This window comes from Fomitopsis serialis (assembly GCF_022376445.1).
Source record: "Fomitopsis serialis strain Sig1Antser10 chromosome Unknown B0H18scaffold_99, whole genome shotgun sequence".
Classification (NCBI taxonomy): Eukaryota; Fungi; Basidiomycota; class Agaricomycetes; order Polyporales; family Fomitopsidaceae; genus Fomitopsis; species Fomitopsis serialis.
Window position 1 is genome coordinate 1 of NW_025955059.1, and position 26,851 is coordinate 26,851.

A 26,851-nucleotide genomic window follows, 5' to 3' on the forward strand; every position below is an offset into this window, starting at 1 on the left:
ACTTCTCCCAAACCGCCCTCTGCTCATCCCGCCACTCCTCCCTCTTCTCCGACACGCACTCATCACAGAGACCCTGCGCCTTCCAGTCCAGGTCAATGATCGTCTGCAGCGTCTCGATCGGCCGACACAATCCGCTGTTCTCCAGCGCAGGCTGGATGACGAGCGGCATCCATTGCTCCGCAAAGACGTCCGTGCACGCCATGTGTCCTGCGGTCGCGACGGTGAACAGGATCGGTGTGAAGTGCGCGACGAGGTCATCTAGGAGTCTTTGACATCGTTTTGTGAGCTCGGGAGAAAGGGTGAATTGGTTGGCGAGGGCTGAGTCTACGGGCTGTGCGTCCTGCGGGACACTGACCCCGGGTGCGAGGCCTTCAGGTTCGTCATGTTGGAGGTTCGCATGCGTAGCGATCGTGTAGAAGAGGGCCTTCTGTATCTGCGGCAGGCATGAGGTTCGCGAAAATGCATATCATGGAGTGCACACTGACCGTATAGACATCGTAATCGACGGCAAGCGTGAGCATGTGATCCGGTTGCTGCACTTCGTAGAAAGCGGTTGGATCAGATGGCACCATGCTCTCTAGTCTCTGACGTGCGAGCTGGTGCAGTAGAGGAAAGTCGAGCTGGCGCTTCGACGACGCTCGCAGTATCGAAGCAGTTCGAGGGAACGGCGCGTCACGTCCTAATGGGCTTGGAATATTCAAAAGCTTATCAACAGGTAGAATAGCCACGGAGACGCACACATCATGGTACAGGTGCTCGAGCAATGTCTCGAAGTCGGCACTCTCCACACCCAGCTCGTCCGGTACGTGCAGCGTCGGGCAGCCATCCGTGCGCGCGGCCTCATCTCGCGACGCGTTTTCTGCGAGAGACGATACTACGGGAGAGTGTCGTTGAAGGAGCGTTCTATGGACCTTGAAGAGATCGCCCTGAGTGCGCACGACGAGCGAGCCGTCTTCGAGCCAGTACTTCGGATGCCGACGCAGTTTCGCGGCGTCGTCTGCGGAGATGCTCGGACTGCCATTTTCCATGTTCGCGGCGCTCAGGGATGTCAGCGTAAAGAGAGAGCGGGGTAAGAGTGTCCGCCAGAATGCCGCTGCATACATGAGAGTAAGCAAGTCGCAGTGGACGGCGTGATCGGTGGACAGATCGTCCCGGCCCGGCTGCCGTTCTGCTCCCCGATCTCATCTTGCTCCGAGCCTGAGCCAGACGCTGAGCGCATCTGTACTTAGGTCGCCAGCCTGGCAGCCTCTGGCAGTACTTGCGTCCACTCGTTGTCTTCGACTTCTCTCTATTCCAATATATATATCTGCTCCTCGCACATAGCCTCAGAGGATTTATGCTGAGTATCGTCAAAGGAAATTGATTCCGAACAACGCTTAACAGAGCGTAAGTACTGTACTAGTACAACTTGAAGAACAACCGCGAGAGGAAGAGGAGATTCCATTTAGTCACTACGCTCGAGAGATACTGTACTTATCAATTATCATTGATACCAAGAGAAACCCAGTGTTCGACTCCGACGAACACTTACACTTCGGCATCGCATCAAACATGTTCAATCACCACGCTCATACGCAGACAGTAGAGCCTCCGCCTTGGAGGATCGTGGCTTGATGGCGCATTGGAACTCTTGCGGATGGCTAGCATTAGAACAGATGAGTGCTGTTGTCTTTATCCCGAGTCAAGACTCAACAGTGAACGTACGTGATGGTTCCAGTGGTATACTCCATCGAAGGTTCAATAACCTTGCCATCTATGACAGGTTTGGAGATTTCGAACGCGGCGAGGGACGTGGCACAGATCAAGAACAAACTCGTCTCAGCGAGCTGTGAACCTGGAAGTGTGTCTCAGAAACCACTCATGCGATACAGCATAATGTTGACCTGGGCATACGCTATGAAACACACATATATGACTGGTAAGTTCGACGCTGGTTTAAGATGATATCTCACCGTCTTCCAAACCCGAACACGATGTGGCGAGGGTCGCGTTCAGGCTCCGACCCTTCTCGCGGAAGAAACCTGTCCGGATTGAATTGCTCAGGATTTGAGTAATGCCGTGGATCACGAAGCATTTTCCTGAAGGACACATGAGCCATCGAATGTAGCATCGACCACACCCGGCCACTGCCGTTCGTACCAGATATTGGCTATCACAACACTTCCTTTTGGGAGGAAATAGCCGGCATGCGTGTCATCCTGGGCCAGGCGATGAGGTATCCCTATCGCATATCGTGGGTGAACGGTAAGAAACATGCGAGCGAATCCAAGAATTCTCACCCAAAGGACCGATAGGTCGCCACCGCAAGATCTCCCAGCACAAGGCCTTTGTGTAAGGCAGGTTGTCTCGATCTGCGATTACTGGGAGCCTGTTTGACCCTACGACGCGGTCAATCTCGGCTTGAGCCTTCTTCTGCACGTCCGAATGACACATCATAGCTAGGAAGAATGAGCGCATTGTAGAGACAGTCTATCCGTAAAGCAATGAGTCGGTGTTAGCGAGAGGCCAGGGCCTGAGACGAACAGTATCAGCTGCGCCTGTCAAGGTTACGTCGACTCGAGCGCAAGTAGACAGATGAGCGCAGTGCTCACCTGCGTACATGGACGACGCAGCGTCTTTGACGATTGACTCTCGCTGAGGATCAGCATCGCCGCCTAAACTCGAAGCCACCATGCTTGTGACTGCCGTTCCCGCACCCTAGAAAAACACGGCCCATGAGCACGACTTGAACGGGTTAAGGTCAATCAGAGCACTTGGGACAATACCATCTGCGCCTTAGTGAACTCAAATGGAATATTGCGCATCATGTCGAGGTCTTTCCGCCAAACTTGTGCTGTCCTCTTCCATTGCGCTCCAGGAAACCATGCAGGAATGTGCGTGACTAGTAGTAGTGGGTGTCTTGATGACGCAGAACAGATGGAAGTCCGCTGACGGTACTTACGGATAGGAAATATATCAGCTAGGTATGCTCCCGGTGCCGTCGCCACAGAGAATTCGTCCATCGCTGTATCAACAATTCGGAGATATTCATCATTCTCCTTCTCAACGGTGTATCCATAGATAATCTTCAAGATGGACGATCCCGCGAATCTAGTGAGAAGACATAAAACATGGCACTCAGAGCGACTCGGAAAAAAGCAATTGTTGAACCGCGTCTTACCTCTGCACCTGCTTTGTCAATGACGAAGGGTTCTCCGCGACGCGACGCAGAAACCCGTGTGCCTCCTTTTCCAGATCACCGGACAACTCCGCGAGCCTACTGTGTGTTCCCAGGGTCCGCGAAAAGAGCCGACGTACCTCGCGTACGCGAGGACCATACTGCATGAGCACAAGAATGCGCTTCCATCCGATCATCTCGCCGGAAACGTGTAATACCGGTCTGTCCGAATAAATCGAACTCTTCTTGTCGAGTAGATCGTTGGCAACTTCGAATGAATCGAGGATTATCATGTGTTTGCCGAAGAGATTGACAGACATCATGTCACCTAGTGCCACAGATATGGATCAGCATGAGTAGTGAATACAGATGTATGTTTCCACCTACCCCATCTCTCTCCCCAGCGGGCGAAGGTCTTCCACTCGTAGCTAGATGGCATGTCCAGGATATTACCGATGACAGGCCATCCAGCTGGACCTGGTGGTAAATGACCTCGGTGGCCACCGGTTAACGCACGTCTCGCGGTGTAGAGAAGCAAACCGAGGGCGAGGAAATCGACGAAAACTAAGGAGGTCGGCATTGCTGCAGTACGTCCTACTAGGGAGGGCGAGTGTTGGAAAGTTCAGCATGACTTGCACGTACATTTATTCGTGGAAGGAGTGGCGGCATCGGTCAGCCGAAGATGAGCCACATCACATTACGTCCCATCCAAGAGGTAGCATATACCTGTGAATCGGCATAGAACTCCAAGCCGCTCGGTATGCTAGAGCAAATATGATTAGTGTGGGATGCCGAAATAGTAATAGCGCGGTGGCTAGACCTTGAGGGCGATTTGATACTGGCAACATCGCTGTTCCTTGGACCTCCGGGTCTCAAGGTTGGCTTAGAAGCTGTGCGAGCTTCAATGCGAACATGAGAATGAACTCAATGTTGAAGGCAGCTGCCGTGCTTTGTCGGCCTGTCAGTGGAAGAAAGTAAGGTTTAGGGCACGGCATTGTCTCTTCTCAAGCGTCTGAAACCACGTACCGGGGATAGGAAACGTAAAGGTCCCTCCAGCATGCGGTAATGTGCAAACCTGGATCCGAGGGGGATTTGGAACTTGTGGCACATGTTGTCTAGCACCCAGCCCAGCAATGTCCGACCTGCGCTACGTTAATACGATGTCAATTCCGATGCATGAGAAGACCGACTGCACCCGTTGAGTTCGAGGCAAGTTCGAGGCTTCAAATGCCAAATCATATTCATACATGTCATACGTGACTCCCATGAGTACGAGAGGCCCTCACGTACCTGTCCTCAGAAATGCCGTGTACTGACATGTTGCAGCTGGAAGCCCCGGGAGCATGAGCGCGCGGGATCATGACCACGGCCAGAATGTACAACACGCTGGGCGAAGGACGGGATTCCTCAAGCCGCCGTTGCGCTGGTTGGACGCCAGGGTACATGACACATCGGAGTCCGGACGACAAGTCCGTGCTACTGTCCGACCGGGTGTGCGGTTATGCCAAAGGACAGGTACATCGGACTCACTCCAAACGTACGCTGGGACACTGCTGGGACCCTCAGAAGTCGAGCGATGTATAGATGATGCTTCTCTTAGTCCGATATCCGGAGCAGGCTGTGGGAAATTTGTGCTAAGGTCGAAGGGAATACAATGTATGCGTACCTGCACCGCCAATACAGTTTGGAACTTTATCGCGCATTCTTATTACATGCGCGGACACGGCCGTTTACCCGACGAGAACTCGAAGCAGCGCCCGTATTGTCGCGCGAAACGGCGGCTCATTGTCCTTGGGGTTGATATCCTATGATGCTGCGGTGAGACGCCTGGCAAGTAGCACATGTGTTCGTAACCCGGAGATCCTGCGACTGAAGTGTAGAGGTGCCACCACAACTTAAGAGCAACACTCGTCTTCATATCATGCCCGTCCGGTACAACGTCATAGACACCGAGGCTCTATGCAGGCGTCCCAAATCGTGAGCACGTAGCGTGATATATCTGTCAGATGAGTTGAGCCAACCAAGTATGCAACGTTGATCCTTGATACACCAAACTTCCCGCGAGGAGCAGATATGCTGTTCGAAGAATCGTGGATCGACGGATAACACCTCAGTAACGAACATCACCCGACGACGACAGTAGAGCTTGAACCTTAGCCGACCGGGGCTTGATGGAACATTGAAACTCGCATGGATGGCTTGACTAAAGATGAGCATTCCGACACCAATGAATAGCGGACGGCACACCTGATGGTACCCGTCGTATATTCCATCGAAGGTTCGACAGCCTTACCGTCTACAATGGGTTTGGAGATATCGAAGGCAGCGAGAGATACGGCGCAGATCAGGAATAAAGACATCTCAGCCAGCTGCGAGCCTTGTAGTTCATGTGTTAGAATGGACCATTCTCGTTAATCAGATTATACAGACCTGGACATACACTGATCGTGGCCCACGTAAGAGTAAACTCTACGTAAGATCGCAATTGCATCTCACCGTCTTCCGAAGCCAAAAACAACCTGGCGAGGGTCGTATTCCGGCTCCGCGCCCTGGCCAGGGACGAACCTGTCAGGATTGAAGTCTTGAGGACGGGCGTAGCGTTTGGGGTCGCGGAGCATTTTCCTTGAAGTAAGAAGCATATGAACATCATGCGCGAGCTTCAATGACACTACTTACCAGATATTAGCTATCACTACTGTGCCTTTGGGCAGGAAATAGCCCGCGTGCACATCATCTTGGGTGAGGTAGTGAGGTATACCTAGCGCACGTCGTATATTATTATGGAGATCATGATACGCCTCACCGATGTAGACCCACCTAGCGGAGCGATGGGCTGCCATCGTAGCACCTCCCAGCACAACGCCCTCACGTAAGGCAGCTGTTCGCGATCCGCAACTGTAGGAAGTCTGTCCGATCCTATGACTCGATCGATTTCAGCCTGAGCCTTCCTCTGCGCTTCCGGAAAGCGCATCATGGCCAGGAAGAACGAGCGAATGGCGGAGACACTCTATCCATAGAGTCGTTAGCAAGTGTCAGTATGCATTTTGTGATCGAAGACGCACGGTATCTGCCCCGCCTGACGTTGAAATCATCTCAGTAACGTCGGAACCGCAGAGAGCGGATTTCTCACCAGCATACAGAGATGAAGCCGCATCCTTGATGATCGCCTCCCGCTGAGGGTCAATATCACCTTCCAAATTTATGGCCACAAGACTTGAGGATGCCGTTCCAGCTCGCTAGACAAGCGATTATCAGCAAGCATTGAAGCAAACACAACAGAACAGCAGTACCATCTGCGCCTTGGTGAAGTTGTATGGAATATCACACATCTTCTCAAGATCTTTGCGCCAGGCTTGGGCTGTCGTCTTCCACCCAGCCCCGGGGAACCATGGGGGAACATGCGTGACTAAGAATTACATCACTGTCAGTCACTGAGTGTTCGAAGTAAAGAGATGATACAGACGAATCGAGAACGCGTCAGCAAGATATGCTCCTGGAGCAGACGCCAGGGAAAACTGCTCCATAGCGGTATCGACGATTCTGAGGAGCTCGTCGTTCTCCTTCTCAATGGTATACCCGTACGTAACCTTCAAGATTGATGCTCCGGTGAATCTTCGAGAGTTCGTCAGTCGACTGATACATCGCCCGTTGGCATCGCATATGCGTTACCTATGCACCTGCTGCGTCAGAGTTGTCGGATTTGCCATCACGCGACCCAGAAACCCGTCAGCCTCGCGTTCCAGGTCGTCGGTCAGTTGAGCCAGACTGTTGTGTGACCCTACAGTCTGCGAAAAGAGTCGGCGGATCTCCCGCCAGCGGGGACCGTATTGGTGGAACGCAAGTATGCGATTCCATCCAATCACTTCACCACAAACGGGGAACACCGGCCGGCCCGAGTAGATGAGGCTTTTCTTGTCGAGCATCTCATCGGCGACGTGGGATGAGTTGAGAATCACGAGAGGCTTCCCGAGCAAGTTGACTGAGATGATGTCACCTAGTCCGATGTGTACCGAGTTACAGAATGCATGCGTAGGGATGTGGTATTCAACGCACCCCATGTCTCTCCCCATTGGGCAAAAGTCCGCCACTCATGACTGGAGGGCATGTCAAGAATATTCCCGATGACTGGCCAACCAGCTGGACCTGGGGGCATCGGAACTCGGCATCCACTGGCTAAGACTCGTCTGAGGACATAGCAGAGTATCACAATCGCGAGGAAGTCGATAGCACCTGGAGAAGTTAGCATTTCTGCAGCACGTACCCAGCGGACGAGTATCTGCGGTTTTGTGATGAGTCCGCACCTAGTTTATATGCGCCCTGCAACATGATATGAATCTTAAACTAGAACGCGGTCCCCACCGCGACATAAACGCTTCACATATGTAGATAAGCATTCTGATTGGTACTTAGACGCGTTGCGACGCGTAGCGCTGTGCTTCCCTTGGACACCATCCGTGCACATGACCGCGCAACGCGGCCCCCGGCCCCGACCTCCTGCCTACATAGGCCTACATATATAAACCGTGAACCGCATCCCATGCAGTGCACAGGCCTTTTTGTAGTGAGCATCTAACCCCCATCTCGAATGGTATCAGTTGCAATGGCCCACCTGGACGCTAATACACGGAGGAGAGTAGTGGCGGAGCTTGGACCTGGCCCCGACCGGCGCTGCGTTTAGTACTGGAGCTTAACTAGAGCAGATGAGCATGGGCTATCCGTGCTGTAGGAGCTTCTGTCAGCCATGAGAGAACGTGAACCACAGCTGAGAGTACGAACCATAGTATGAACAGAACTTGACGTCTTCCCTTCTTGTTGGAGGGCTACCCACGACCAACCGCACGGGGTGGTCCGCCAGCCAGCGGGTACCCTCGCATGTACTTCCAAGGAGATAATGCATTCGCGCACAGCATTCACGCACAGCTAGAGGACGGCCAATGTGGCAATCGGCCGTCCTGTGATCGTAAAACCTCCAATTCAATCCCACTAGAACCTTCGGCCACCCAGTCCAGTATTTGCACAGACAGCGCAGATTCATCGAATACTATACATACATTCCAAATTTTCAGTAGTACCGCAACAGCGGTGGTCATGGACATGTCTTACTGACGCAGACGTGCAGCGAAGGCAGATCGCCATCCCGCGAGCACCGCGGCGCCTTCAAGTTGGTGTTGCCATAGGTCCTCGCTTGCATGTGTGATTGCTCGTTCACAAGAGAGCTTCAGGTCCCGAAGCCTCGCATCCTCTTGTCGCGGAACGAAGCGCGGTAGCAGAAGCACGAGTCTTTGCTGAACGTTTTCTCTGTAGGAGCCCGATGAGCGCACAGCGGCATTGTATTAGACAAGTGAAACTGTATGTCAAACCTTCCAAGCGCGCCCGACATCAATGTCCGGTAGGTCTTCGAAGTCGTTCAGGACGCCCACCAAACGCCCGAGTCGCGCTACAGGTAGTCAATGAATATGACTCCGAGGTCATGAACCGGGGTCGATGCCGGCAACGCGATGCTGGGCGCGCGCCAGCAAGTCTGTATCCGACCGGCGAAGGCGTTAGCTTACTGAAGGAAACGGAGGCTGTCGCGCGGTAGCGCACGACTCAATGCTTGCTGCAGGGGAGTTTACGCCAGACCTTACCGTATGAGTCGGTCAAAGTCCACAAGCTCACGTTGCGAGACTCGCTGGACTTTGCACATCACGTCTGAATTGAGTTGTGGCCATGCACTCGCCTGAGGACCGAAGTATATACTAATACGCCCCCTCCCATGGACGTCCTCCGCGGGCTGTACCCGCTCCCAGGCAAGCTGTGCATCTTCATTAGAGAAAGGAAGTGCACCACGAACTCACTAAGATTGAGCGGCCACGAGCGTTCCACCGCGGTGGGGACAATGTAGAATTAAAGGAGCCCAGGCCTAATAGAGGTTTCAGGTACCGGTGTGGTATGAAGATTGTACATACATGCCATTTCTCGCCCAGGCGGTCAGTGAGCTGACGCCTGACGGGATGCGAGTACGCTAGTTGCAGCCAAGCAGGTTGAGGACAAGTTACCTTGCGACTGCAAGGTCTCTTCGGGGGTCTGAATTCGTCGTGAGAAATTTCCGCTTTTGTTGGCCTTGTTTGTCCCATCTCCAAATCCGGCCAGACGGCGCTTAGCTGTCGCCCTCCGCACACCGAACTCAACCTACTGCGCCATGTGCATGAGCCTTCGCTGTGCATCGTTCTCGTCGACATCCATGCCAGCGAAAATCCAATGGACTAGACTCTCCACTATGATTTCTCGCGCCGAATGGGCCATAACCGCGCTTCAATGACCTCCTGAATGATACTTCTGCCAGCACTCCGGATAGCGAGTAGGATGGCGAGGAGGGGAATCTGGCCGATGACCGGCGAGGCATTTTGTCTCATTGATGCTGGTGAGCCGGACTCACAATGAACCAAGAGTACAGTCAGCAATCGTATCCTCAACAAACACTGATGAACACGACTTCCGATCGCCCGCGACGTCTGAAGATCTGAGGCTCCCGTGGTGTCGCTACTCGAACGTGACACCACCGAATATGTTGTCGATCTCCAAAGATGCGCATGTTGTCGCAGCAACAGCAATTCAACTTTTCTACACAGCATGAGTATGTCTACCATTCACAGTTCACGCAGTCGCAGCCATAATGTGATTGTCTATGCAGTTCGTACCAGCCGCCGACATGGTCCCGTAGCAGTGCCTCCAATTTGCATAGTACCAACTACCCGCCGCCTTCACCATACCTGCACCCGTGCCGTCATTGTACACTGTCCCAGGCAGCATGTCGATGAGCAGCTTCTCTTCCTCGCCAATCTCTTGAGCAGATCAGAGTCAGAGCGAGCAAAATGTGATGCAGCTGGCGGGCAGGCATCACTCTCAATAAGGTTGTCTTGTCTCGCCTGAAGTCCCTGAACACGATTGCTGGCAAGCTTTTCGAGCTGACATGCAGTACCCCAGTGCAGGCCGCCGTATTCCTTCTTCTCCCCACTATTCGATCATTGACTACTCTTACTATCATATTCACATAATCAATGATGGTGCTGTTGCTCTACAGTACACGTTGTACACTAGGGGGTGGTGCGTGAAATCAGCCTCGCTTCTCGCCAACGCAGGTCATTCACTCAGCGGTGTGTCATAGCCAGTCTTAATCTCACAGCACAGCTCATCATCGACTGACGCCGCATCACCCAACACCCAGACCTCCGGGGTGATTTTGTCATGTTCGCGACATGAATATCAATTGTCTCGCGCAAGCCGTGCTCGCAGCAGTACCCCGCGCTCGCACTCTGTGGGACTCATCCACAATGTCATCATGACTGTCACACAGGCCCTGCCTGCCCCTGGAACTCATGAACATCACACTGATGAAGACGAGCACACACTAAGCCCAAACACGGTGAAGGCAGCGTGGTTTGTGCTCGACGCACGCGTAACTGTTCAAGATGTTCGTCCTCCCGGGCCTGTAGTAGGTACTCGTCTGAGCACCTTGGAGTACGTGGATATCAAACTCCCGTCACGATATTTGAATAGTCTGGTGTCCCGTAATAGAAGGGTTCACTGAGACTACAAGTTGTACAACGAGAACAACTCTGCTTACCCGTGCATCTCAACGAGCCAACTCACATCTGACCCACTTTCGTGCCGTGTTCTTATGTTTCTCCTTGAAGTTTAGTGTAGTCGTGCAAACCGCCGTTATTCTATCATAAGCACACTACATACTGTACCACAAACATTCATAAGTCGCAAGGTACACAGCCGGCGCCCGCGCCGGCGCCACTCGCGTTTGTTAGCGCCGTGCTGGAATGCATTCCACCTGCTGTATCCGGTGGCGGGCGCCAGCAGTACTCTGCCACAAGCACCCATGTCCTCTGCCTCGTCCTCGACGGCGCCAGGCGGAGGGAACATACCTGACATCGCCCACCCATCCTCTCGCACTCTCGCACTCAACTGGTTCGGCTACCACCCCGACGAGTTCGACGAGACTGTCCTCTATGTTCGTGCGGCCGACAAGCCGCGGCGTCCCGCCACTGGCACTGGCGACGACGAAGCCACACCCGCCGAGCTACATCCGGCTCCTGTAGCATCCATAGGCGAACTGGGCAAATTCCCCCTTGAGCTCCTTAGTCTTATCGTGCAATACACAGACCTCCTGTCTATCTCCTCTTTGCGTCTGGTCAACCGGCGAACACGCCTCATCGTCGACGAGTCTGTCCCGTACAAGTTCCTCGTGCGCCACATCCCAAACACGCTTGCCTCGCTCAACTCTGCAGACGCCTCCCAGCACTTCACCGTCGCCCAGCTCTACAGCACGCTCTGCGCGCGCACCTGTGCGTTTTGCAATGACTTCGGCACCTACCTCTGGGTCCCCGAGTGCGTCCGCTGCTGCTTCAACTGCCTTAACGAGAGCCCGCACCTCATGCCACTCATCGAGAGCGACGCGAAGATGCTCTTCGGCGTGACCAAGAAGGCGCTGTCGGGCGTCCCTAGCATGCTCTCGCTGCCGGGTACGTACGGCATGGTCGATCTGTACAACGGGCGGCGCTTCCGCCTCTACAGCCAGCGCCGCGTCGTGCAGGCGGCGATCGCGCACCACGGCGGCAACGACGCGTACGACGCGTGGATCGGGACGGGCGGCCAGAAGGCCCGCGAGACGTTCAGCCGTCCGTCGCGGCGGGGCGTCAGCAAGTCGACGTTCTACACGAGCGCGCGGTTCATGGCGGCCACGCCCCTCCCCTATCTCGACCTCGCGACGAGGACGGCACACAGCGGGCTGATCTGTAGGGGCTGCCAAATCGCGATGATACGCTCGAGACACTTGACGGTGACGCAGTCGGTGGCGATGAGCTTCGTCCGCAAGCAGGCGCAGATGTGGTTGGAGGACGACCTCTTTGCGCATTTCACGGAGTGTAAGGACGCCCAGGACATCTGGGACTTTATGCACGAGGTCCGCAACGTGAGTCCGTCCCGTCGCCCCACATGCGTAGTACAGCTGCTGAGGTGGACGCCCGACGACGTGCAGCAGCCAGAGGGGCCTGCATGTTTCGAGAGGACTGCAGATGGAGACATTGCCTCAAAATTCCTCATTGCATTCGTACGTCTCGACCTTAACTCTTCGACTGCGGCTGGTGAACCTCTTCGTCACAGATCGAGCGCCTCTGGAACAACCCCCATCCGCTGTAGAAGCCTGGTTGTCCATGTTGTGCTTTTCGTTTTCTGTTGAGTCTATAGGTCATCTCTGTCGTATATTTGCTGTCCTCTCGTTGGTCTTCTGTGCCTCTTTTCTTGTTGGGTTGTCGTCAAAAGGGACAAGAAAAAGACATGCAGCAATGTACAAATGTTGTATTAGTATTCTGCCGACGCATACACCTTGCGTTCCTTCTGTCTCTACCCTTTCGTGATCGGCACACCGCAGTATCCCACCACCCCCGAAGCACGGATGACCCCATGTCCGCGTCTACAAGCCAGACATCAAAGCATGATCCGTGTATTGTGCTCCATGTTCGCCGCACCTTGTTTCGAGGCTCGACCGACCTTGGTACGCATGCGTTCACAGCTCCGTGCCCAACCTGTACAAGAAACCCAGGGAGAGTCCGTCAATTACACGTTAGACGTAAGTTAGTTATACAGGTAGGGTATCGAGAACGCCATGATGAGCGCGAGGAGCGCGAAAGCCATCGCCAAAGATCGCACATAGCCCGCTTGTTGGGCTGGACCCGCGCTGCCGCGGGTCTTTGGGGTACGGCGAGGCGAGGATGGCGGCGAGGCTTGGACGGGGCGATACTCGAAGAGGGGTACATACCCGATAGCTTTCAGTCCATGGACGCTAGGACAAAGTTAGCCATCATCAACTGTTGCAATGCGAAGTACGCGGACGCACTAGTATCCCTGCAGATTCCTCTGCGTCTCCTCTTCCATGCCGAGAGGGACGCCCTCCAGTCGCCAGGAGACCTTCGTAGAGTCAGAACCCTGGTCGAGCGTCGTGGTCAAGGTCGCGACGTGGTCTGACCATCCCCGAGAAAGAGTCAGACGTGCGATTCCAGCATCCACAGCCCACAACAGCAACACGCACCATCCGGCCAAGTGGGGCTGCTCAGCGCCCAGCTCTGCACTATCTCCTTCGGCGGCGTCAGGCTCACGTACTTGCCCTTCACGCCGCCGCCGAACAGGCTGTACTCCGTGTCCGGCTTCGCGGCGGACACCGCGGGGGCGCGGGTCCACATCGGTATGCGCTTCTCGTTCGTGAACAGGTCGAACAGGTCGTCCGCGGCCGCCATGAAGTTCGCCTCCGCGTTCACCGACGACGTGTTCACGCGCGGCGCCTTCTTCGCCGGCGCCGGGGCGGGCGCGGACGTGGAGGGCTTGGCGGACGGCGCGGATGGCGCGGGCGTGTCCTGGCGCGAGGGCTCCGCGCTGGAGGACACCTGCAGGTCCTTCCCGTGGGTGTCGACGAGCGCCGCTGGGAACTCTGCGAACTTCTTCTCGAGCGCGGCGGGGAGGCTCCTCCTCGCGAGCGCGAGGAGCGCGTCCGCCGCGGGCGAGGCCGGCGACGTCCGCGTCCATTGGTACTGGGCGACGGGTTTCAGCGTTGGACGCACGGATAGGGGAGGCGAACCGGACGTACGACGTAGTCTGAGAGGCCATCGAGCGTGATCTCGTGCGAGACCTCCGGGACGGTGAGCTTGCCCGTCACTTCAGACCCATCCGACGCGGTCCCTGCCCACTCCAGCTCGACCTTGCAGTCGTAGATCGTGATCAGCCTGCACGCACGCGAAGCCCGCCGTCAGTACGACATTTCATGAGATCGCCAGGTGAACAGACGCAAGCAGGTCGCGCATGGATCGCGCACTCACTTGCTCTTCCGCTGGCCAAGCTCCACGTCCCCCTCAAAGTCGGTCAACTTCTGCACGCCGACCTTCTCCTCGCCCTCCCCGCTGACCTCGACGGTGGCGAGCTCGCGCTCGAACCACGCCCGCGCCCAGGGCGTCACCGTCTTGTTCTTCCAGTGCCAGTTCGCCGTGCTCGTCGGCATCGGTGGGGGAATCGCCGCCATCTCTGCGTACTGCAACGAGTGCCGAGGGCGATGAACAGGAGGAGTCTTGTAAGAAAGTCTAAATGCTCGAGACAGATGAGATCGGAGGCAACGAGCACTTCATGGATCCTAATTTATGCTGGCCGTGTTTGCTCTCCCGAACCTTCCAGACCATCCCGCCTCCGTGCAGACGCTCATCGGCGTCTAAACAACACTCATCCGACCGCCACCTTGCTCCTCCTCCAACCTTGCTTACTACACCTCTGATTTAAGACTACTGGTCACATTCCGATTTCTATACTACTGGTCTACACTTTGCGAAGCTCGTGAACTGGTCTGTTATACAACGATTCACAAGTGATAATATTACAGCGTGGTAATGTCCGTCAGCTTCACCGACTCAACTCAGCGGTATTCATTCACTACTCTCCTCTCCTCCCTGCTCAGACCCAGACTCGGACGCACCACTGTCACCGTTCTGGTCGCTGCTTTTCTTCTTGATAATCACGTACGAGTCGGCACTCTCAGGGGCTGGCAGCGCCTCAATGTCTCCACCAACATGGCCCTCACGCTCGGGCTGCTTCTGCTTACGCTCAGCACGGATCTGACAGATCCTACAATTAGCCACTGTTTGAGGGATGCAAATCATACAGAGGTGCGCACCATGTTGAGGTCGTGGCTGATCAGCCCATGTCCACCCACGGGGCCCCAGTAGCTGGTTGCGGCGAGGGTACCGATGATGCAGGTGCCGACGAGGATCGACAGGTAGAAGCGGTACTGCGAGTACCATGCCGGCGCCCAGCCCGCGTTGGTAGCACGCAGGTCAGCCCACCATAAAGCGGTGAAGCCGACCCACTGCGCAATGAGAGCCTGTACGGGATCCATCATTAACGTCGACCAGCCGAAGACGACCGGCGTCATTCCGAGGACGAGGCGAGGATATCTATGGATGCACGCAGGGGTCAGCTTCACCGCATCCATAACAGTTTCGGGACGGAGCACGCACCCCTTCGTACCGCCGTAGCCGGCGAACTCGAAGCCCCAGTGTAGGGCACCAAGGAAGGACAGCAGGACGGCACCGTAGGTCATCTGGATGTTGAGGGCCTGGTCGAGCACGGTGATCGCGACGCCAGGATCGATGTTCGTCATGAGGCCTGATTCCCTGGTTCAGCCGCGCTCCACGCCAGACAAACCCGACAGCGAGACTCACCGGTCGTGGCAATACCGGCCTCGCGGGCCAGGTAGATGCTCGCGACTGCTGTACCAAGATACGGCAGCCCGCCAGCGAGGCCGAACACGATGTAGGGGGTAGGAACGGCATACGCGACGGCGTTGGTGATCCCGAGCTGTTTAGGTTGTCAGGACCTTGCCGCGGCGTTTCGCGCGCACAGAGCGTGTCGGCCAGAATGTCACTCACGAATGTCCGCTGCGTCGGCGCCACAGCATCTGAGAAGACGTTTCCTCCTGCGATTGCCTTAGCGAAGTCGCCGCCTGCGCTGCCGACCTCCTCCTTGATGTTCTGCGCGGCCTGCGCCGCGGTTTGCGAGCCGGGGCGTCCGGAGACTTGGCTCGCCGCGCCTCTCACGAGTAGCTGACCGCGAAGCAGCGTCGAAGGCGGGCAGCACGCGAGCGGTCTCGGGAAGACGGGTGTCGGTTGAGTTCGGTTGAACTTGAGGGTGGAAAGGGAAGGAGCGTGGGTGGTGGTGGACAGCGGCCGGTTGAGGACGGGGGCCGTGCGGCGGAGGGTGGGGGAAGCGAAGCGGAACATGGTCGTATGTCGTTACACGGGACTCGTTCTGGATATGGGTGGTGGGAAATGGTAGGGATGGTTGAATGGACCGTAGCTTATAACGGGGCGCGTCTGCGGGCGGGCGTTGGACGCCATCGCGTCGGTGACGTCACCCGCCCGACGTCACTTCGCCTCTCCCATCATATCGCGCTTCCGTGCCCCACTCTACTTATCCTCAGTCACAGCGCTCTACTGATGCTTGCTATCAAAACGTAGAAGTCGTATATATAACAGCTGGGAAACAATCCCACAATCCCAGGTAAGTAATTAGTATCGGCGCCGGCTAACATGCACAGCTCCTTGCTCTCCCTGAACAACCCCACAAAACGTTGCCAGTATCGTATCCAAGTCGTGATCGGTCGTACATAAGGCAGGGTACATCGCCAGTTTGCGTGCTCAACCAGAGCGTTCACTGAGAGTGCGTGCCGATGTACAGTACTTGTCTTCTATTCTACATTGCGCTGCGCAACAGCCCTTCGCGCCACGACGCGTTTGTTGTGCGTTGGAGGTTTACCCCAATATTACCCAGGTCATACCATGAATTCGACCCACGGACAAAGGTGCCAGCTGCTCGAACGCCGTCGGGCTAAAATTCAGATCCCAGGATCCGCAGCCCGAGCAAGAGTCAACGATGGTGACGGTGACACTGTTGCCTTGATCTGGATCCGAATTACGCGGTGTACTCTCTCGTGGAAAAGAAATGCTTACAGTAAGCGGTGATTTGCTGGTTGCAGAGTGGATTGGTGTTTGGGTCGCTGCCGGTGTAGCCACTGTGGGCACGGTATCTCGACTGAGCAAACATGCTCAACGCCAGGAAACGGTTACGGAAGGACGTACGGCTCTGCGTTAAAAACCAGCGCGGAGACCGCCACGACGTAGTCGGCGTTGGTATTGTCGATACCGCAGGCACCCAAGCCGATGCCGTAGAACGTACCTAGTCAAGCGATGTCAATGAGCTCATCACATCGCCAAATCAGATTTCACCATCTCCTGTCTGGGTTCCGGAAGGCCAGGTGGTCGAGTCAGCGGCACGAGGGACGCTCATTGCCAGCGCAGGCACGACGACGGTAAGGGCGACGACAGCTTTAATGAAAAACATGGTGAGCTCTGAAGAACGGATGAGTGAGGGTAGTGCCTGGAGTCACGCACGCAACAGCGAAGTATCCATCTTTTATAGACCAGATGGGCCTACTGATCCCACTCGTCCAAGCCGCAGTGGGTCCGGGGGCCTTCTACAACCATGATTCGTGCGTATGCCGCGACTCTGCCATCACTCCGGGGATACATGCCCCATGACATCGTGAGTACCTACGCCGTCAACCACATCTGTCGAACCTGTGAGAGGTACGCCTGAGTAGTGGAAGTGCGATGGTAGCATGTGCAAGTCCAGGGGCCAAAATGGGAGTGGGCGAAGCTGCTACCCACGATAATCCAGGAACGAGAAGTTGTCCTGTTCAACTGTGAAGCAACTTGACTTCCGTGGAGGCAGTCGCTCTCCTGTCAGCAGTGGCGGTCTTGGTGATGTCCTTAGTCAAGTACCGTTGAGAGCGGCAGGCACATCTTCTGTCAGGCCTGGCCCGCTACTACAAGTCCGACATACCGCATAAGACCGACTTCTGTAGGAAGCTTAGAACTCAGGATACGGAATCATCGTCAGCAAATAGACCCCGCCCTAGCGGCTTACCAGAGGAGCCTGCGCCACGAGTATAGCCTAGCAGCTCACTGAGCAGCCTTCGTAGACAGATCAAAAGTTGACTCGTCTGTGATAGGTAATTTTTTAGTGACAGAGGCCGTTCCAAGTTGCGGGAGCAGCGTCATGTCGACCTACCCTGTATCCTCGCGTCCAGATATTCGGGCCTTCGTATGGCAAGCATTTGCGTTGTAATCGACCCTCGACCTCAGCGGCCATAGATCGGCGCCATGCGCGAGATACACGAGTATTTTCACTGGATGAAGTTACAATTTGACGCCTCAGTGTATGCTGATGTCGGAGAAACAGGATGTTCCGACCTGTCCACTCCTGTTGTAAGGCTTGACGTATCCATTCACAGGTCATGGGGGCAATGGTGCCTGCCGTCCTGGGATGCAATCATCTTCAGTCCGCGCAGCAACTTCAAAGTCTACTAGTATAGTCACGTACACCGCAATAGCACCGTTATCATTACCGACGTTGTAGAGCCTCCTGCTAACGATCCATTCTACGACTCTCTGCGACGTTGTCACTGACTCTTGCGCACTACTCTCTTGGGCGTCAGGAGCGCGCTACCTGAGACTCACTGCCGGGACATGACCAGAGAGTGCTTCAAGCCCCCGTAGGCTCTCGATGGCAGATGTAGACGTTCGTATCTGGATAGTACAGTAATTCTGTGTAAAGGTCGCTACAATAAAGGTAGATACAGGAGTGTACTCACTCGCGGATCGCCTGTCTTCATGTTTATTCAGTGGCAGAACTGGTCGGTGCGATGGACCTCCCCTCCCCAGCCCTCCTCATCGACTCGAAATGGAGAACTGTAGCTTGGTCCAAATAGATGTATTGATTGCCGCAGGAATCGTGTGCACACAGGATTACTGAAGGTTCACAACTGTAGTACTTGAGTTTGTAGGCGGCATGAGACTGATCGAGACACATACCATACTGGGACATCTGCCAACGGTGCAAATCACATGCTCCGGCGTTCCGTAGAACTCGATCGTCGCGCTTCCGCATTTGGATACGGTGTGTAATCCTCTCTTCGCCTGCAACTGCCGCATTCACCTTGGGTTATATGTATAGGTCAGGAGCACCAATTTCCCTATGCGCAATAACTCACAATTATCGTTCAGTCTGGGACATGTCAACCTCCACAGATGTAGCTTATGCTCGGCCTGCCATCCGCACGTCCGTTATCGAGCATGCACCATACGACGTCCTAACCGAGATATTAACCTTACTGCCTGCCACCGACATTGTCCGTCTTCTGAGCACATCACGTACGCTCCGCTCGTACCTCCAGGAGGAGCCGATATGGAGAGCTCTGTCGCGCACGTACGGCGTGACAGACGTCACGAATTATGGGGGACGGTCGTTCTACACCGTCTACACTAGGTTACTCCACAAATATGGACCTCTGCTCGGCCTATGGGCCGGGGAGCACGCGTTCTCGGGCCACATCGTAGAGTTCCGTCTTGACGAGGGCAACGCACATCGCCAAGCATGTATCATTGGCGAGTTCTGGAGGTTCCGGAAGCCTCAGATGTTCCACATGAATATCGACCAACCTCCGGAATTACCGCGCTACATACCCGCCATCAGGATAGGCTTCGCAGCGACGTTCAGCGACGACGACGAACCTACAAACGACGTCGCGCAGATTACTTGCTGTGCACCAGCGAATGGTAATCAAATGAACACGCACCGTGCTCACGTCCATCATGTGGAGCAGAGTACGAACAGTATTTACCTGGGGGGAGACAACTTCATGGCCTCGCTCCAGCACCCCGACTTCCCTCAGTCTACCGAGGCTTCCTGGCTGGACACGCGCCGCCCCTCGATACCCCTCCCTACCGTGACCACATCCACATCAATCCGCCGGCCTGTTGGCGCCCGAATAAACCCGTTCTTCGGACTCGTGGCATGGCAGTTCGTCATGTCCATCCACCTCGAAACCACGGACGTCACAAAGCCCAGATCGATTACGCTTTCATGCGAACTCGACTGCGTAGAGCTGGAGTTCCCGACGCTGTCGATGCGTGTCGACAACTCTGTAATTCCACGATATTACCCGCTCCGCAGCGAAATTCGACAAGGTGTCGACGGCTGCTCCGATGACTGGAGTCCTGCGTCGCTTGTGGGACTCTGGCTGGGTTGGTACGGCCCACATGGGACGGAATGCCTCTTTGTTGAGTGGGACGAGGGTTCGCAGACCCTCACTGGCCTCAAGATCACCGGAGACGAAAACGTACCGCGTGGAGTGCCAAGCTGGGAGGTCACGATCTCTGAGCCTTGCCAGCTCACGACGGAGGAGGACCTGGTTTGCGCACAGATCCTGGGCGCCGACCGGTCCGCGGTGTGCAGGAAGTATCGCGGGACTGGCACGACAAGCGGGACTGGTTTTCTGTGAGATGCAGTCTCCATTGGACCGCTAGATAACGCTGATGACAGTCTTTGTTCAGACCTAGCCAACACGGTCATCACCCTGTGCTTCTTGCGATCACCGGCGTAAACGAGTTAGGGATAATCTGGCTCGATGGAGGGTTCATGCTTCGGAACATGCGCTACAAAGGCCGGAGATGATGTTTGATGGCGGATGAGAGTGGTCGCGAAGTTGAATGGATTACGGTACGTCTACTACTGTTCAGAAAACTATCACGCTCAGTAGCGCAGTTCATCTAGGGTTTCACATCTGACCAATGTATTGTTATTGACAATGGATCACTTACTTTCTGTTGACCGTGGATATTGACCGGCCAAAGATGGCGGAAACAGGTCGGATATCTCAGCGCAATATGCGTCCTTGAAGCTACATCCGGAGAGCGGGGTGCGACGTTGAAATACCAGTCCCATCGGTGGTGCTACGGTCAGTGGTTCCGCTGACGCAGTGGAAGTAACCAGCAATGCTCACTCTCGGGGCGATGCGAAGATGCGGACGCGTGCGGGGTGCGTGGGCAGGCATCGCTACCTGATCATGACATTTACATCCACCACCAGGTCTGCGCTTCTGGAAGCAGGTGAATCAGACTGCATTGGTGGGATCGCCAGCGGTTTAGCACGGGGATTGATGCCACCCGCTGCCCCACCATGGGATTTTCAAACTGCTTACGACCGTCCTGTGGGATTCAACTCCTCGAAGTGTACTTCTCAGCTCAATGGAGGGCCGCAGTCGCGCTTGACCGCACGGCAAACCGCGTGTGTGTGGTCGAAGTTTGATCCGAGACAATTCATTGACCTTCATGCTCCCGATGACCACGAGAGAGTTGAACCGCATCGTAGATCGTTGAGATCTTATAAGAGCAGATACACCGTGCCATATACTGCGCACACAAGGGCATCGTTGGCTCGTGGTGTGCTCCGTCGCTCAAGATGTTCGCGTTCAAGCTGTCTGCGTTGGCAGGCTTTGCCGTTCTAGCTGCCACAGCTGTGCCGAACCTTGTCAATCCTCGCGTACGTCGCAATGATGTATTGTTTGCACTGGATCCACACAAACTAACCTGGACATACTACAGGCCACGACGACTGTCGATCCTTCTTGCCCAATCGTCTCCACAGAGGTAGTCACCCAGACGTTGTCGGTCATCGCTCCCACGACGACGGGGCCCTTCGAGACGACGACCTTCACGGTGACGTCCTTCAGCTTCCCGGAGGAGACCACCACGAGGACGCTGGTCGAAGGCGACGGCAAGACGCATACGGTCACGTTTGGATACATCGACACTGGGCCATTCCCGTCCGATTGTCACTGTGCGTTTTTGGGTCGATATCAAGGACAGCGCGGGCTAACATCGTTCATAGTCACTTATACGAATATTCAGTACTGAGGTTTGGGTTACAGGGAGTAGTAGCCAGCGCGTCAAGAGGCAGCTCATTGTTCTGCTAGGGCCGTGAATTGTATATCAATGCTTTGTGAATGGGCATCTGCTACCTGCATGGCTGCCATATACCTCCGAAGCATGGTTGATTACACCTTCGATTGAGGTTGCTGGTTACGCTGACGCTGACTACACAGCTGCCAGGAAACGCACAATACCTTCGCCGTCAGCCAAGTTACGTCCTAGATGTGGTTCAGAAACAGAATACATTGACATCATCGGCGCGGGAATGGATACAATCAGAGAAGCTCATTATACAGTACAAACACGCTTCATACTCGGATTGATACATTCAGTCGGACTGCCTAGGCGCAGGTGCATACGCCACGTATGATACAAGTTGAGAGATAGAGAAACGAGGACGAGGACGGAAAGAAATGTGATGCCGCCAGAAAAAGAATACATGGCCAAGATGAAGGACTGAAAGGTCGTAGTGCTGGATGAACGTCAATCGGCGAGAAAGCGGGCCGTTGAAGCAGAAAGACTCGCCGAATCAATCTACACTCGATCCTTCCGACTAGCCTTGGCAACGGACTTCAACGAACGCCAACGCCATCCGGAGCCCGACTTCTCCAGACGGCCCAGAGACATTTCGTGCCTAGGTCCGTGTTCAGGCGTTCTGAACACCAGACCAGAGTTGATTATGCGTAGTAGGTAGTCGAACCAACGACTGCCGTCCATGTTGTGTAGCATGGACGGAAGGTGGGGTGCCTCGGATTCGTTTGCGATCATCGACGAAGACATGCCATCGTCGGTATGCCAAAGAACAGTGGGGAACTCGATGACCGTGATGTCACTACCTGGTATGAAACCCAAATCCTCATCGGGAGTCCAAATATGGAGCTTGTCGATGTAGCAGAGCCTTGCATTCGTGACGTAGTATGCGCGGCTGGGGTCGTCGTCACAGTCCTTTCGGTACGCAATCTCGACGATGAGAAGATTACGAATGGTTTCATTTGTGGGATCCTCCTCGTTTTCGTCAAGCGCAGCGCACAGCGCCCAGTACGCGGTATATTTGTGCAGCTCCGTGAAGTCACGGAGCAGCTGGGTGCGGACTTCTACGGGTGGTACGCCCTGGGCTGCTTGTTGGGCGGCGACATCAGGCTGTGCGTCGAGCGCCCGCCTCGCCTCTCTATCGCGGCATTCCTCTCTGCACTTCGACCTGACACGTGTGTGTCAGCCTCAGTGTCAGATAACGATCCTCCAACTTGTTAGCGTCGTAGTACTCACTTGTGATCCGGCCACGCGGCCTCCTGGCAGGCCCTACTGCAGTACGCAACAAGTTGGCACTGTTTGCATACCGGGAAATGTTCGTCTAGGTCAGGGATGAGGAGGCAGTAGCTGCATGGCGAAGACTTGTCCGAATGGGACCGGCGGCCGCAGGGCGAAAGTGGCGGCGGGTGCACACGCTCGAGAACGGGCCCGGTGGGGTCATGGTCGTCGTGCAGAAACGCAGTGATGTTCCCCGCTCAATCGTCGAGTATTTGAAAGTCCTGACAAGTCAATGTGTGACGGCCTTGACCACCCGAGAATGGTCTAGCACGATCGAAGGACTGGACCGAAGACACCACTGTTATCTGGCATTATTCCAGCACCCCTAAAATGCGACCGCCTGTAAGTATTGGCTGAGTCCCTCGTCACATCATGTCACTGAAAAGTATAGATTCCATCAAATATGAAGTTACAGAGGTGCATGTGAACATGCTCACCGCTTTTTCCGAACATCCATTGAAGCAACGTCACTGGCTGAGTCACGGTCCAGTTGAGCCAGACTCGAACTCCCGCGTCTTGCAATGGAGTCGTCGGGTGCAGATGAGCATGGCAGTCCCGCCGCCTATAGTGACTGGGCTGTGTAAACTTGCATCCATAGTACCGGACGGTGAAGCGTGTAGGAGGACAACACGAGTCCGACCTCAGGAACTCCGAAACTTAGGAAGTAGATACGTATCACGTGACCGTTCCTCTTCTCGTTCAAGTTTAAATTTGTGGACACTGGTTGAACGTAACCTTAACTGCTTCTGTGCCCACGAATGTCAATTATGGCTGGATTAATGGTAGCCATGGCGGTGTGCTTTCTTGCCGCAACCCATCCATCGTACATCGCGTCGACGTCGGTCAATCCATACATACGAATATGGGTGGTGCCCCCAGTATACCTATTCCACCTCCTCCGCCTGGCATTATGGAGACACTCTCTACTCCCGGTCAGACAATATTTCCCTGTTCTAGCTGGTTTGTTGCATTTTGATCTGACTAAACAGCATGTTGGCTACCACAGTAGGTACAGCAGTCATGGCCGGTATCGCATTGTTTGCGTCCATGTTCGGCGCTGCAGCTGTGACCGACGAGAGGAGCCCAATGCGCCAGAACCCTACAATGAAGGCAATGGAGGAACGCGTCGGGCAGCTCGAGCAGCAGCTAGTCCAGGAGCGCCAGGAGCGGCGTACGGCGGACATGCTCGCCGGGCTGATCAGCATGCGCGAGTTCGAGGCGACGAAGCGCCGCCTTCGCTACTCGGAGTATCTCATCCACTTCGCCGTTGCTGGCTCGGCGGGCAGCGGCAAGTCCTCGCTGATCAACGCGATCCGTGGTCTACGCAACAGCGACCCCGCCGCAGCGCAGGTGGGGACGTCCGAGACGACGATGGAGGTTCAACGGTACGAGCATCCGGACGTGGCGAAGAACCCGTTCGTGTGGTACGACATCCCCGGCGCGGGGACGCTCAGCCAGCACGAGGTCGAATACTTCCGGCAGCAAGGGCTGTACATCTTTGATTGTGTATTCGTCCTCTTCGACACTCGCTTCACTGCGATGGACATCGCGATTCTCCGTTGCTGCCACGAGATGAATATCCCCACATACATCGTTCGCTCGAAGGCGCTTCAGCACATCAAGAACATCATGGATGACACGGCGACTTCAGCGGACGATGACGATGATGAGGAGAACGGAGCGCGCTGGACGAAAGCACGCGCCCAGTACATCGAGGACACGGAACAGACCGTGAAGAACAACCTCAAGGCGGCGGGACTTGATGACCAGCGCGTGTACATCGTGGACAAGGCGTCAACGCTTCAGGTAGCGTTGGGAGTGCAGAACCCGGAGCACATGATTCACGAGAGGGAGTTGCTGCTCGACGCGGTCAAGGAGATGGTGGACAGGCGTATCAACAAATAGTCATCTCACAGACGTCGCATGATTCATACGTAGCTACCTGAAGTTCAGAATACTGCGTTATTCGTGTACGATAGCACGTGACGCTGAAGGGCCTGTTGCTTGTGTTGTACCACCATCAAGGTTGTAGGTTTGAGGCTCGCTATGACGATCAGTGTATACTTACTAGTAGACGAACATGCCCTGCAGTGATACGACCGATAGTACAGTCCATTCGACTCATTGGACCTACTAATACTCTCTGCGCTGGTGACGCAGCGCAGTGCCGAGGGCCAAGTGCACGGTGCACGCGTGGATCTCGATGAAGCCTTCGAAGAGGCGGCCTCCAGAGTCGGCGGGAGGCCTAGAGATGCCTGGTGAGCGACGAAGGCTGGAGCAGCATCGAAAGCCCGCAATCTCTTCCTCTCATCGTTCAGATCACGAAACGTCCTGTCAGCGGATGAGCGTTGGCTTCGATAGCGACAGGGCGGACAACCGGTACTCACTTCAAGTGTAGGGCCCAAGCAGCTTCTTGGCAAACAATACATCATCTCGAAACACCGTGTGCATACACGGGGAAGTGCTGGCCTGCCTCGGGCACAGCTAGAAGATGCCTGCATGGAGGCGAACGAGACCGGCAGCGCGGAAGCGACACCGAGGGGATGCCACAGTAATCATGGCCGAAGAGCATTGCGACTGTCCGAGTCCTTCCCCGACGTCGAGGTGCTTGAGGGCTGCTATTGCTAAACTATGAAATGGGCGTATCAAGCTTGGAGGGCTGGACCGTGAATGCCACTCCTGACATGTGTGGAGTGCCCCTATATACTAGTCACTTGAGCTTGAGCACTGCAGCTGAGATAACGTTTTCATCCGCCGCAATGCCTAGATGGACGACGCGATGGGGGTGCACATGTGTGCTAGAGATCCTCTCCCTCCACGACCGGGTGCGCTGCCAAGACTGTTACTGACCTGCGCTTCTGCTCGGCCGCCGTATATCGTCGAGATCATTGGACTGACTCGGGGCTCGCCGGGATTTGATGACAATCCTTTTCTAACTTGTAACGGGTTATAATGGTCTGGATTGATCCTGATCACCCGGAGAGCTGACGAGTCGCGTCAGGAGAAGAATGAACGCGTCCCAGAAATAGTACCTCTAAACCACGTGACCGTTCCTTGTGAGTTCTGAACCGCCTGTGAGGAGCAAGGAGGCAATGATCAGCTTGAGTCGAACGTGGAGAATAAACCTTACTGCATGAACTGCTTCTATCCCACAACCCAGACCCACAATCCAGACGATATAATACGCGGGACTCTGATACTTCTCCCCACTGTGCACCCCTCTGTCGCGGACAACGCCAACTCCCAGCGTCCGGCGGGCCATCCTTACAAAGTCGCATACTCCAGTCCACTTCGTAGTCTGTGCAAACCGCATCATGGGTGCGGCTGCAAGTTTGCCTCCCTGGGCGGCCCCTCCCCCTCCCCCGCCGTCTCTCGTATCATTGCTGTTGACTGGCCGTAAGGCATCTCCTGTTACTTGAGTATCGTTGCCGACACTCCCGCCGCGCATATCCCACGCGTCTCTCATCGCAGAAGGCGCAATCGCCATGATGGGCATCGCGGCCACAGCAGCTACCTTTGGCATCGCAGGCACGGCGAACGCGGACGCCCTGCGCAGGAACCCAGCCATGCGAGATGCGGAAGAGCGCCTTCGGCAGCTCGAGGAGCAGCTCAGAAGAGAGCGCACTGAGCGGGACGATAACAGTCTGTTCATGACCTTCCGCAATACACGCGAAATCGCGGAGACGAGGCGTCGCCTAGGATATAAGGAAGGCTTTATCCACATCGCCATCGCTGGCCCGGCGGGCAGCGGCAAGTCTTCCCTGATCAACGCGATCCGCGGCTTGAACAACAACGACCCCGGCGCAGCGCCAGTGGGAACGTCTGAGACGACGAGAGTCTTCGCGCGGTATGACCACCCCAACCTGCCGGATAACCCGCTCGGGTGGTACCCGTTCGTGTGGTATGACATCCCCGGCGCGGGGACGCTGAACCAACCTGCGGCGCAGTACTTCCGGAGGCAGGGTCTGTACATGTTCAACTGCATCGTCCTCCTCATCGATAGCCGTTTCACCGAGACGGACGTCGCTAT

General features: G+C 55.3%; 11 protein-coding genes across 11 annotated transcripts; 3 read left to right on the plus strand and 8 right to left on the minus strand.

Annotated features, from left to right (window-relative positions):
• B0H18DRAFT_1033756 (uncharacterized protein) lies at nt 1-1,108 on the minus strand (the record flags this gene model as incomplete). Its single annotated transcript, XM_048030200.1, has 3 exons — nt 739-1,108; nt 486-687; nt 1-433 (listed from the first exon to the last, which is right to left on the minus strand). Coding segments are annotated over exons 1-3 (1,000 nt in total), but the record flags the coding sequence as incomplete, so codon positions are not given.
• A 236-nt stretch (nt 1,109-1,344) lies between these two features.
• B0H18DRAFT_1200661 (cytochrome P450) lies at nt 1,345-3,737 on the minus strand (the record flags this gene model as incomplete). Its single annotated transcript, XM_048036117.1, has 12 exons — nt 1,345-1,640; nt 1,705-1,834; nt 1,908-1,915; nt 1,953-2,078; nt 2,140-2,221; nt 2,280-2,469; nt 2,551-2,697; nt 2,766-2,881; nt 2,942-3,090; nt 3,161-3,485; nt 3,545-3,649; nt 3,674-3,737. 12 exons carry the CDS (start codon nt 3,735-3,737, stop codon nt 1,556-1,558), a joined length of 1,527 nt encoding a protein of 508 aa, XP_047888430.1. The 3' UTR covers nt 1,345-1,555.
• A 292-nt stretch (nt 3,738-4,029) lies between these two features.
• Nucleotides 4,030-4,602, minus strand: B0H18DRAFT_958263 (uncharacterized protein; the record flags this gene model as incomplete). Its single annotated transcript, XM_048042676.1, has 3 exons — nt 4,030-4,115; nt 4,184-4,299; nt 4,448-4,602. 3 exons carry the CDS (start codon nt 4,600-4,602, stop codon nt 4,030-4,032), a joined length of 357 nt encoding a protein of 118 aa, XP_047888431.1.
• A 479-nt stretch (nt 4,603-5,081) lies between these two features.
• Nucleotides 5,082-7,310, minus strand: B0H18DRAFT_1214495 (cytochrome P450; the record flags this gene model as incomplete). The annotated part of the gene is made up of 12 exons (XM_048036577.1): nt 5,082-5,355; nt 5,405-5,534; nt 5,588-5,598; nt 5,654-5,779; nt 5,834-5,915; nt 5,975-6,164; nt 6,220-6,233; nt 6,288-6,393; nt 6,448-6,563; nt 6,621-6,769; nt 6,827-7,151; nt 7,211-7,310. 12 exons carry the CDS (start codon nt 7,308-7,310, stop codon nt 5,268-5,270), a joined length of 1,437 nt encoding a protein of 478 aa, XP_047888432.1. The 3' UTR covers nt 5,082-5,267.
• A 3,942-nt stretch (nt 7,311-11,252) lies between these two features.
• Nucleotides 11,253-12,095, plus strand: B0H18DRAFT_839492 (uncharacterized protein; the record flags this gene model as incomplete). Its single annotated transcript, XM_048039479.1, has 2 exons — nt 11,253-11,735; nt 11,808-12,095. Coding segments are annotated over 2 exons (771 nt in total), but the record flags the coding sequence as incomplete, so codon positions are not given.
• A 139-nt stretch (nt 12,096-12,234) lies between these two features.
• Nucleotides 12,235-14,327, minus strand: B0H18DRAFT_1033794 (activator of Hsp90 ATPase). Its single transcript, XM_048030201.1, has 6 exons — nt 14,017-14,327; nt 13,788-13,923; nt 13,236-13,731; nt 13,044-13,167; nt 12,966-12,989; nt 12,235-12,732 (listed from the first exon to the last, which is right to left on the minus strand). The coding sequence occupies exons 1-6, from the start codon at nt 14,214-14,216 to the stop codon at nt 12,714-12,716; spliced, it is 999 nt and encodes a 332-aa protein (XP_047888434.1). The 5' UTR covers nt 14,217-14,327; the 3' UTR covers nt 12,235-12,713.
• A 283-nt stretch (nt 14,328-14,610) lies between these two features.
• On the minus strand, nt 14,611-15,963 carry B0H18DRAFT_883607 (uncharacterized protein; the record flags this gene model as incomplete). The annotated part of the gene is made up of 5 exons (XM_048040986.1): nt 14,611-14,799; nt 14,859-15,138; nt 15,202-15,349; nt 15,406-15,541; nt 15,613-15,963. The coding sequence occupies 5 exons, from the start codon at nt 15,961-15,963 to the stop codon at nt 14,611-14,613; spliced, it is 1,104 nt and encodes a 367-aa protein (XP_047888435.1).
• A 59-nt stretch (nt 15,964-16,022) lies between these two features.
• Nucleotides 16,023-17,256, minus strand: B0H18DRAFT_913308 (plant expansin). Its single transcript, XM_048041573.1, has 5 exons — nt 17,134-17,256; nt 16,969-17,067; nt 16,822-16,918; nt 16,693-16,754; nt 16,023-16,643 (listed from the first exon to the last, which is right to left on the minus strand). The coding sequence occupies exons 1-5, from the start codon at nt 17,150-17,152 to the stop codon at nt 16,495-16,497; spliced, it is 426 nt and encodes a 141-aa protein (XP_047888436.1). The 5' UTR covers nt 17,153-17,256; the 3' UTR covers nt 16,023-16,494.
• A 1,451-nt stretch (nt 17,257-18,707) lies between these two features.
• On the plus strand, nt 18,708-20,378 carry B0H18DRAFT_1033821 (uncharacterized protein). Its single transcript, XM_048030202.1, has 2 exons — nt 18,708-18,757; nt 18,808-20,378. Exon 2 carries the CDS (start codon nt 18,816-18,818, stop codon nt 20,082-20,084), a length of 1,269 nt encoding a protein of 422 aa, XP_047888437.1. The 5' UTR covers nt 18,708-18,757; nt 18,808-18,815; the 3' UTR covers nt 20,085-20,378.
• Nucleotides 20,379-20,970: 592 nt separating this feature from the next.
• B0H18DRAFT_1033825 (uncharacterized protein) lies at nt 20,971-21,625 on the plus strand. The gene is made up of 2 exons (XM_048030203.1): nt 20,971-21,124; nt 21,187-21,625. The coding sequence occupies exons 1-2, from the start codon at nt 21,044-21,046 to the stop codon at nt 21,496-21,498; spliced, it is 393 nt and encodes a 130-aa protein (XP_047888438.1). The 5' UTR covers nt 20,971-21,043; the 3' UTR covers nt 21,499-21,625.
• Nucleotides 21,626-21,743: 118 nt separating this feature from the next.
• On the minus strand, nt 21,744-22,984 carry B0H18DRAFT_1214500 (uncharacterized protein; the record flags this gene model as incomplete). The annotated part of the gene is made up of 3 exons (XM_048036578.1): nt 21,744-22,711; nt 22,780-22,864; nt 22,921-22,984. The coding sequence occupies 3 exons, from the start codon at nt 22,982-22,984 to the stop codon at nt 22,048-22,050; spliced, it is 813 nt and encodes a 270-aa protein (XP_047888439.1). The 3' UTR covers nt 21,744-22,047.
• Nucleotides 22,985-26,851: the final 3,867 nt, after the last annotated feature.

What these genes read in the sequence shown, in the direction of transcription:
- B0H18DRAFT_1033794 (XM_048030201.1), bottom strand. Translation starts at nt 14,216, where the DNA reads ATGGCGGCGATTCCCCCACCGATGCCGACGAGCACGGCGAACTGGCAC. An exon ending in ATGGCCTCTCAGACTACGTC is followed by an intron (nt 13,732 to 13,787) that starts GTACGTCCGGTT and finishes CCCGTCGCCCAG; the next exon opens with TACCAATGGACGCGGACGTC. An exon ending in AGGAATCTGCAGGGATACTA is followed by an intron (nt 12,990 to 13,043) that starts GTGCGTCCGCGT and finishes ACTTTGTCCTAG; the next exon opens with CGTCCATGGACTGAAAGCTA.
- B0H18DRAFT_913308 (XM_048041573.1), bottom strand. An exon ending in CGGAACCCAGACAGGAGATG is followed by an intron (nt 16,919 to 16,968) that starts GTGAAATCTGAT and finishes TCGCTTGACTAG; the next exon opens with GTACGTTCTACGGCATCGGC. An exon ending in CTGGTTTTTAACGCAGAGCC is followed by an intron (nt 16,755 to 16,821) that starts GTACGTCCTTCC and finishes CCGTGCCCACAG; the next exon opens with TGGCTACACCGGCAGCGACC.
- B0H18DRAFT_1033821 (XM_048030202.1), top strand. Translation starts at nt 18,816, where the DNA reads ATGTCAACCTCCACAGATGTAGCTTATGCTCGGCCTGCCATCCGCACG.
- B0H18DRAFT_1033825 (XM_048030203.1), top strand. Translation starts at nt 21,044, where the DNA reads ATGTTCGCGTTCAAGCTGTCTGCGTTGGCAGGCTTTGCCGTTCTAGCT. An exon ending in CGAACCTTGTCAATCCTCGC is followed by an intron (nt 21,125 to 21,186) that starts GTACGTCGCAAT and finishes GACATACTACAG; the next exon opens with GCCACGACGACTGTCGATCC.